The following is a 10,093-nucleotide window of genomic DNA, read 5'->3' as shown; positions in this document are numbered from 1 at the left end:
CTTCGTCTGGACCTTTCTTGTGGGCTGAAGACTAGACTCGACCCAAGTGATGACTGGGACGAGGGTTTCCTGCACAACAAACACACGTAAACTGGCCTCGGGGGTTGTGCCGAGGAAGACACTTCCAATGCCGAAGTCAGTACAATGTTTAGAGAGGGAAAGCTATGCAAGAGTATTAATTGCTTGAGGCTCGAAGTGAATGAATGTAGAGAGAAGAGAATGAAGGCTTTTATACCTTTCCAATAGATAAGTGGGCCTTGAAGTCAAATGGGTTTGCCACGTTGACTGACATGACATTTGACTGGAGAGTTGAACCTTGCTTTTGGGCTTTGTAATTGAACCATTTGTGGACCAGTCCAATTGAAGTAAATTGGACCCAAACAATATATAAGTTAATTTGTCGTGCTTGTGCCAAATTTTTAAAAGATTTCCATGCTCATGGTCCTCCGACGTGTCTCTTATGTCGGATTTGGCCATTTTCATGCTAACCCAACAGGGCCAAACATATATATATACACATACCTAGCTCTACATGTAACTAGGTTGGTAATCCGTTTAAGTGTAAAACAAGCAAAGTGTCTATCATTAAAAATAAAAAAATTTAATTACCTTAACGGGTGACTAAATTATACCCTTCGTCCTTGTCCCTTGCCCAATTGCAATATTTTATTTCAAAATTTTAACACTTTCACCATTAATCTATTAGAATTATCATGGTCATATGGGATATTGAGAAATTGAGATCTTGATTAATTCTTTTCACTCGATACTGTTTTTTTAACATCAACTTTTTAATATTTGTTTATGAGATTGTAAAAAGTCAATGTAACGATCTAAGAAAGTGAGAAAGATATTCTTGAACTGTATATAATGTGACAACTTTTATTTGAAGAAGGTAAATCATACAAATTGCCGCCTCCGGGGGCTCCATAATGGTCAAAATTTTTTTTTTTTTTCCTGATATTAGCCCCTTACACTCGAGTCATTAAATGATTACTTGTATAATTAAAGTGAGTTGATTGTTATACAGCAAATAATTCAACACTTAGAGGCCCAGCTAGTGAAAATAGTATTGCACTTTGCACCAATATGGCATAGTTTAAAGGCTAGATGATGTTAAACTAAATGCAATTTCAATGAATTCGAAAAAATAAAATGCTCAAATGAAGTTTTTATATAGACAATAACAATTGAATATTAAACCAAGGCAGAAAAAAAAAAAAAAGCCTCCTTTTATTTCAGCTGTGAGTAATTGCGCAACAAAGTGTTGAAACAAAGTATGTTTTAGTGTGAATTTTGTGAAAAAAAAAAAACAAAGTTTCACCTTCGTGGGAAATGAAAGTTTTTCCTTCTTTATTATGTAGTACTTGGTATACTTGGGTGTGGCCCAAGGGCTACCCACATTTTGTGGAGAGGGAGGACTTACCAACCAACCCAACACATGCACACTGGGTTGGGCTGGGTCGGGTTTATTAATCAAGCTTAATTTTTAATACAGTTTTTGAACAAGGCTTCATTACGTAATTAGTGCCTTGATTTTTGCTAATCGTTTCGACCGATTCTTTATTGTTTTAAATCCCGATATTCATGGTTGATTACTGTTTTGTTCCAGATTTTATGCTAATTAAAATTTGACTGTTTTGAAGCTGTTTTGCTCTTGAATTCTGCGGTTTAATTAGTACCGTTTACTGAGTTAATGGTGCGTTAATTTTGCTTGACTGTTTTCTGATTTAATGATGCGTTATTTTTGCTTGAAACGTTCAAATCAGCTGGCCTATATATATACAGCATTCTTCAGTGTTAAAACACAAAAAACTCATTTTTCCTAATCTTCTCTTCTTCCCCCTTAAATACAGAATTTCAGCAGTTTTCAGTTTTTGGTGTTTAGTTAGCCCGGTGGTTCAGTGCAAATCCATCGGCACTTTATAGTTTTGAGAGACTGTTTTATCCTGGGGGATGTTCGGTTACCTACAAGCTGCTTGCACACATTTTTGGCAGTACCGTGAATGTTCTAAAGAGAGCGACGTAGTCTGCGACTCAATCTTTTTCTCGGTAACATTGTTTCTTATTAATTTTTGTTCCTGCGAGTTTCGTTTTTAACACAAAGGACAAAAGACTTGAATCAAACAACAATGGTAATCTGTGTTTTTTCTACAGCCATGCAGGATCCTTCAAAGGTGTAACCACAGACTTGACTTGCAAGTAGTTCATGAGACAATATATACCCTTCTCCCTTCCTTGTCCACTCATCTTGTACCCCCCAAAGGGAATGGCTGCATCGAATACATCGTAGCAGTTAACCCAAACCGTGCCTACTTTGAGAGCTCGAGCCAAGTAGTTAGCAGTGTCGATGTCCTGTGTGAACACTCCTGCTGCCAATCCATAGTGTGTATTATTGGCTCGTCGAGCCACCTCTTGTATGTCCCTACAAGTAGATGATAAATACATCTCAGGGATGGTCATGAAAAATAAAATTCTTAGATACGCTGCTAGTGTAAATTAAAGATACTCACTTGAAATGTAAGATGGACTGAACAGGACCAAAGATCTCATCCTGTGCAATCAACATGTCTTCATTGACATTGGAGAAAACAGTAGGTTGAATGTAATAACCCTTTGAGCCTAATTTTTCTCCTCCTGTTTCGAGCTTAGCTCCACTCTCGATACCTGATCTTATGTATTGCATCACCTTCTCGAATTGCTCTGAATCAATCTGAGGCATTCCAGAGAAAGTGAGAATTTCATAATTAAAAAAAGCATCATGTATTCAACATGTAAGGTTCTGGCCTATACATAGGAAATTATGCAAATGTGTCTTTTTCTATCTGTTTACCTGAGGACCCTGCTCAATGTCCTTCTGAAAAGGATCACCAACAACACGCTTCATAGCACGTGCTTTTGCTTTCTCAACAAACTCATCATATACGCTTTCATGTACATATGTACGAGAACCAGCACAGCAGCATTGTCCCTGAGAAAAAAAATGGAAATGACCCATGAAATTCACTAACATGACTCGATAACCTGGACTATATAACGAAAGCTGACTAACCTGGTTGAAGAAGAGAGCAAAATGGGCTAGTTCCACTGCCTTGTCTATATCAGCATCCTTGCACACAATAAAAGGAGATTTTCCTCCAAGCTCTAAAGTTACCGGCTTTAGATTACTCTTTGATGCCATTTCAAGCACTAGCTTTCCAGTCACAGTTGATCCGGTAAAAGCCAGCTGCAATGCAGAATTTTATGTTATGTCAATGTACATAAGATCAGTTAATTATAGTCTGTTTGGTGACATTATCTTGGACATCCATAACTGACATTTTGAATCATATAAGAGACAAACTTCAACGAGGTGCTGGTTATTACCTTATCAACATCCATGTGAGAAGCAAGAGCTCCACCAGCAGTAGGACCATAGCCGGAGACCACATTTATGACACCGTCAGGAAGTCCAGCCTGCAGCAGAACATATTAAGATCAGCAAACTTCAATCCAGATACATTTCTTTTATATCACTCGAAAAGTATGATGTCCAAAGCTTATCTCTCTTTTTTGACTGATTGGTTTAGATTCGACACTTGTAACAGATAACCAAGCTTGCCAAGGATAGATGTATTAGTATGATGATCAGATCATTTTATCAGGAACCTAATTAAGCCTATTAAAAATGAAATATTTCTGCAGTATAATCATCAATGATTTAAATTCTAATGCTAATAATCTGTGGAATACTTCCTCAATCAATAGTACTTAGCTTGTCCATTCTACCATTTTGAAGTCCATAAAATCTATTACGGAGAATATCTGAAGCAAAACAAGTTGGAATAGATGAAAAGAGGCGCATATTTAGACTTTTCATTGGGTAATTAAGTACCTCTTGGAGTAACTTTGCAGCATAGATTGCAGTTAATGGTGTTTGTTCCGCACTCTTCAAAACAATGGTATTCCCGCATGCTAAGGCTGGCGCAACCTTCCACACAAACATGAGAATAGGGAAATTCCATGGGATAATCTGTCCTGCTACCCCTATGGGTTCATGCAGAGTTTGCATATGATATGGTCCATCAGCAGGAACGGTTAGACCATGTATCTTATCAGCCCATCCTAAGAAATTCCAACATTGAACAATTGTCAAGAGATACCCAAATACATGTTCTTAAACCCTCCCCCCTTATGACAGACGTTGGTTAATTAGTCCTTCGGAAATGGAATAAAAAAAAGGCAATGCTAAAAGCTTAGCTTATTTCAACACCTACCAGCATAATATCTCATTAGACGAACACACATTGGTAATTCGGCTTTAGCAGCTTGCTCATATGGCTTGCCATTATCCCAAGTCTCAAGAGCAGCTATCTCATCAGTATGCTGCTCAAGTAGATCAGCAAATTTGAACAGAATTTTTGACCTTTCCTGAAAAATGAAAACATAGACTTATTTACTGCAGTTTTACTGTGGCTTTTGTAATATCAATTTTAATGCAAGAAGCTAGCTGGTTACATAAGCAGTCATCTTAGGCCAAGGCCCTTCATCAAATGCTTTGCGAGCAGCAGCAACTGCACGATTAATATCCTCAGCATCACCCTCAGCAACTTCTGCAATCACATTTCCTGTCCTAGGATCGTATGTTTTAAATTTTTTACCTGAAACAGATGGAAAGCTATTAATCATCATCACCCTCAGCAACCGTTAGTAATTTTCTCTTCTGATTGTCATCATTAGGAGCTTACTAAAGACACACCTGATGCAGAATCCACGAATTTTCCGTCAATAAGAAGCTGAGTATATTTTACACTCACAGGTGGAGTAATAGGATCCTCAGTAGCAGCAGCTGTGCTGTATCTGCTCACCACTCTTCTGCAGTGACTAGTCCTTCCTGAACAATTACAAAAGCTTCAGTATCAGTCTTAAACAAAAGAATAATTAAAATACCCTACATTTGAAACAAATGGATTTTGGATACAAATTATGGGTGCATATATCTTGGAAGTTTTTTTTTTTACATGTTTTCACCAACACTTCTAACTAAAGGGAATGTTTATTATAAGCTTCACTAGTCAATTTATAATATAAAATGTTGTTGCATATGTAGCTCATTGCAATTTACAAGACTAAAATAAATTTTCTTCATTTCATAAAACAAGACATGTACATATATTTTAGGAGATCAGGCTATTAATAATTGTTTGATAATAGTCTAATGATATCAAATATATAAACTGAGCCTTCAGTGTTAAACTTTTCTTTTGACCTCCATTCAAAAAGTATTTTAAGACTGTGTTGTAAGTAAAAGAAAATAAAGTAAGTAATACGGTTACATAGCTCGGTAGCATGGATCTTTACCCATGGTTACAAATATTAAAAGCCAAAAATATAATATTTAAAGGTACAACATTCAAAATACACTGTAGTCTGTATAACAATTTTATAGATGTGCTATGTGCGGAATGTGCACATCATCGTTTTTATTAAACCAAATTAATTCAGACTTTCAGAGCATAAAAGTTAAGAAACTGTAACAACAATTAAACATGTTCTGGCCTTAATCATCAGCTTAGGTTTTTGGTTGAGCTGGTCATCTAACATGTTAGATCTCATCTCACTTACCACTACTCAATACTAATACATGAGCTAATTAAACATGAGAACTTCACCTTACTAACAAAACACTAAAGTGTATACCGTGAATGTCAACTAACTTAATTACTTACAGGTCTAAGATGGTATTCAAAACCCGGGATCAAATCCTGTCGACAGTACACCTCTACCTTTTGCCATTCAAATAAGCAACAAAAAAATAAATGTATATATTGAGCTAAGAAAGTACCATGTTGTGAAAGGGAACGGATTGAAGATGAAGCCAATGTGCGAGATAGGAAAGATGAGATCTTTTGGCTTGCCATTTTCACTTCCTTTTCCTCTGTTATAGCACACAAAACTAATTAATTTAATTAGCATAAATATTAACAAAAGAAATGAGTGGAAAGAGAGAGAAAGAGAAGACATTAGCAATAGCAACCCACCACTTGAAGTAGTAGTAGACACCAAAGCAAGAACATCTTGAATTCTGATTAGTGATCACTTTATATAGAAAATGCTGCTACAACTTCATCTACTTCCATTAATTAATACTTTAAACCATCGATTAGTGGGAAATGATAAATAACTGCTTATATTTATACTCTATTCATTTCAGTATTTGTTCGTTTAGGATTTAACTAGTATTATCTCTAAAAATTTGTGCATTACCTTATACGATACTTAGAGCCTTTTCTGTTCACCTTTTTTTTCACTTATTCCAAGTATAAATTAAGCGAAAATCAGGTGAATAAAACTGCACACTCTTATTTTTTTCGGTAGGTCTAAACAGCTATTAATATATGTGGAGGGAAAACTGGTTGGTAGATAGTAGACAATAAACTAGCACTATTATATAGTCAAATAATGCTCAATATTCTCTTTACAGCCACTACTTCGTCTGCTTGTTACTTTACATCAAAATCCAGATGATTATACTTTATTTGATTATTTCTAAACATTTGGAAGTTGTTAATAGACACATGTGAGAATATGAAGAGAGTAAATATCAAATATTGCAACTTGCAAATAAGAATGGAAACAATACAGTACTTTGTATATCTTAAAAAAAAAAATCGCATTTTTTTTCAAGTTATATAGCACCGTTTGACACGTGATTTGATTATAGAGATATATGGGAAAAACTAGTGTTTTCCCTTTAGACAAAATTGACAATTCTAAACATCTGAAGTTGCATATTATGATATAAACTATGGAGTAGTGTCACTTTTCTTGACGTTTTGCCAATTGACTTTCAACATTACAAAATTGCTCAGTTCATTCCACACAACACAAACAATGGACCACAAAAATAAAACTAAGGCACAAAAAATTGTGTTATTTATTGCAGACAATGGAGTAATCCTGTAGAAAAAGAGGGAAAATTTTGATAATTTGTGTGTGTTTTCTATTAAGGGATAAACTATATCAATCCCGTTGATCTTGCCACTTGATATCAATCAGCATTTCTGATTTTATTCTCTCCTAATTTCCTGTACATACTTTTGTTAGTTTCCTTTCTAAGCTTCCCTCAATTTATATATTTTAGCTTGTACAACTCTATTCGATGCAAGTAAATTTATGGTATCAGCCATCCGATCAAACACAACCACTCTCCCCGGCAATCCACATCTCCATAACAATGGCTTCACCAGCCACCAACAACCCTACCTTAAACACCCCTTGGTTGCTTGACAGCGGTGCATCACACCATGTCACAAACGACTTAAACAACCTTTCTCTACATTCTCCCTATGATGGTAATGGAAGAACTAATTGTCGGTGACGTTGCGAATCTTAAAATTACTCATCATGGTTCAATCACTCTTCCCAATTCTATTATTTTAAATAATGTTCTTGTCGTGCCTGCAATATCTAAAAATTCATTTCTATTTCTCAACTCTGTAGAGATAACAATATTTCTGTTTTATTCTCATCTTATTCTTTTTCTTTTAAAGATCTCAAAACGGGGGCATGTCTATTTCAGGGCCAATCTAAAGATGGCATCTATGACATCTCAGTTCAAAATCCCAAGGTCTTTACAACCACAAAACTCTCCTCTATTGATTGGCATCATCGTTTTGGGTATCCCTCTCAAAATGTTTTCCGTCATCTCATCTCTCAAAATAAACTACATGTACCTAGTATTTCCACCCAAGAATGTAACTCATGTGCTTGCAATAAAAGTCATCGTCTTCCTTTCTCTACTTCCTCAATTACTTCTATTGCTCCTTTACAATATGTTTATACCGATCTGTGGACATCACCAATACACAGGGGTGGTTCTGAGCATGTGCAGGGTGATTGATCGCACAAGACCCCTAAGTGAAACTACTATAAAAGAGCCCCAATTTTGAATTTAGTAACATATTTTTCCTCCTTAAAATTATTTTAAGGCCTATTTAACAAAATTGCACCGGGTCATTTTCATTATTAGCATTTGTAGCCCCGCCTTTGCCAATACACTCCCATGATGGTTTTAAGTACTATGTCATATTTGTTGATCACTTCTCAAAATATATATGGTTGTATCCACCAAAACAAAAATCGGACACTAAAAACATATTTATTAGGTACAAAGCAGTAGTTGAAAAATTCTTCCAACTCCCTATAAAAACTCTATACTCGGACAATGGTGGAGAATATAAATCTCTTCGCAACCTTTTTAACCATTGACGATATATCTCACCTTACAACACCCCCTTATACCCCTCAACATAACGGGTATTCCGAACGCAGGCATAGACATATCGTTGAAACCTTCTTAACCTTACTTACACACGCTCACATGCCTCTCAAATACTGGACACATGCTTGTTCAACAGCTACATATCTTATAAATCGTCTTCCTACTCCAACACTTAATAATAATTCTCCCTTCTTTAACTATTTGGTATTCACCCAAATTACACTAAACTAAGAAGCTTTGGGTGTCTTTGTTACCCGTGGCTTAAACCTTACACCTCTCATAAACTACAAATGAAGTCCAAACCATGTGTTTTTTATTGGGTAGTCCCATCACAAAGTGCTTATTATTGCCTAGAAGTAGACTCTCATCGTATTTATACATCTAGACATGTTCATTTCATAGAAAATAAATTTCCATTCTCGGAAAACCATACCTATTCTACACCTCTACCTAATCTAATTGAGGAGTGGGCCCCTCTCACCCTTCAAATCCTAAATCCTACGGCATCCTCATATCCCACACAACCTTCCCACTCAACAACACATAATACTACATCATCATCAAATGACGACACATCCCCACCCACCCTCCATCTCATCATCATCACCCAATTATACTTCCTATTCTTCCGCTGCCCACACAAACAACACTGCACAACCACCTTCATCTTCAACCTCTTCTCCTACGACCTCTCCACCAACACCACCTACCACCCATCCATCACTACCCTCCCAAACCGAAAAACCCCCCAACCCACCAAATGACCACACGGCTTCAACAAGGTATTCGGAAACCAATTAACAAACTAAACTTAAATGCTGAAGTTGTTGATGTACAGGTACCGAAGACCATCACTCAAGCCTTAAAAAGTCCGGTTTGGAGGAAAGCAATGGATGAGGAAATGAATGCTCTGTTAAAGAACAATACATGAGAGCTTGTTCCTTCTTCTCCATCACAAAATGTCGTAGGATGTAAATGGATATTCCGAATAAAACGGGACAAAGAAGGTAACATCACTCAATATAAAGCACGATATGTTGCTCGAGGTTTCAACCAACGACCGGGTGTTGATTATGGTGAAACTTTTAGTCCAATGGTCAAACCTGCAACAGTTCGTGTTGTCCTATCTCTTGCAGTTACTCACGCATGGCCTCTTCGACAACTTGACATCAACAACGCATTTTTACAAGGGACCCTTTCCGAAGATGTTTACACCATACAACCTCCAGGGTATTGTGATCCCAACCGGCCTACCCATGTTTGCAAGCTCAATAAGGCACTATATGGCTTGAAGCAAGCACCGAGAGCATGGTATACCGAACTATGACAACATCTCCTTCACCTGGGCTTCAAAAACACTATTTCTGACTCATCTCTCTTCACCCTCCATGCTAACGGTAAAATCATTTATTTACTTGTTTATGTTGATGACATTATTGTAACAAGTAATGCACCATCTTTTTTGGAGTCATTTATTACTTCTCTTGCTGCCCGATTTTCCCTCAAGGATCTTGGTGACCTCTCCTACTTCTTAGGAGTGGAAGTCATGCCACACCCTCAAGGTCTTTTTTCTCAGCCAAAAGAAGTACATAAATGATATCCTATGCAAGGCCAACATGGATGAAGCCAAGCCTACTGCAACCCCTCTTGTTTCCCATCCAACACTAACGATGCATGGAGAGCTTCTACCCGATCCTACGGTATACCGGCAGCTCATTGGCAGCTTGCAGTACCTTGGTCTCACACGCCAGACGTAGCCTTTGCAATAAATAAACTTGCTCAGTACATGCAACGACCAACTACGATACACCAACAAGCTCTTCATAGACT

At 36.9% G+C, this 10,093-nt stretch overlaps 1 protein-coding gene across 2 annotated transcripts; it reads right to left on the bottom strand.

Annotated features, from left to right (window-relative positions):
* Positions 1-1,734: 1,734 nt before the first annotated feature.
* On the bottom strand, positions 1,735-6,163 carry LOC110708489 (aldehyde dehydrogenase family 2 member B7, mitochondrial-like). Of its 2 annotated transcripts, none has more exons than XM_021886630.1 (11): positions 6,021-6,163; positions 5,825-5,935; positions 4,739-4,873; positions 4,498-4,640; positions 4,257-4,410; positions 3,875-4,104; positions 3,367-3,456; positions 3,053-3,226; positions 2,834-2,971; positions 2,514-2,713; positions 1,735-2,425 (listed from the first exon to the last, which is right to left on the bottom strand). In XM_021886630.1, the coding sequence occupies exons 2-11, from the start codon at positions 5,898-5,900 to the stop codon at positions 2,152-2,154; spliced, it is 1,614 nt and encodes a 537-aa protein (XP_021742322.1). In that variant the 5' UTR covers positions 5,901-5,935; positions 6,021-6,163; the 3' UTR covers positions 1,735-2,151. The 2 variants fall into 2 exon arrangements, with proteins under 2 accessions (XP_021742322.1, XP_021742314.1); XM_021886622.1 differs by having other exon boundaries at positions 5,825-5,917.
* Positions 6,164-10,093: the final 3,930 nt, after the last annotated feature.

This window comes from Chenopodium quinoa, unplaced genomic scaffold, assembly GCF_001683475.1.
Source record: "Chenopodium quinoa cultivar QQ74 unplaced genomic scaffold, ASM168347v1, whole genome shotgun sequence".
Taxonomy (NCBI): domain Eukaryota; kingdom Viridiplantae; phylum Streptophyta; class Magnoliopsida; order Caryophyllales; family Amaranthaceae; genus Chenopodium; species Chenopodium quinoa.
Note: the sequence above shows the minus strand (reverse complement) of the source record. Positions and strands in the feature narration are given on the sequence as shown.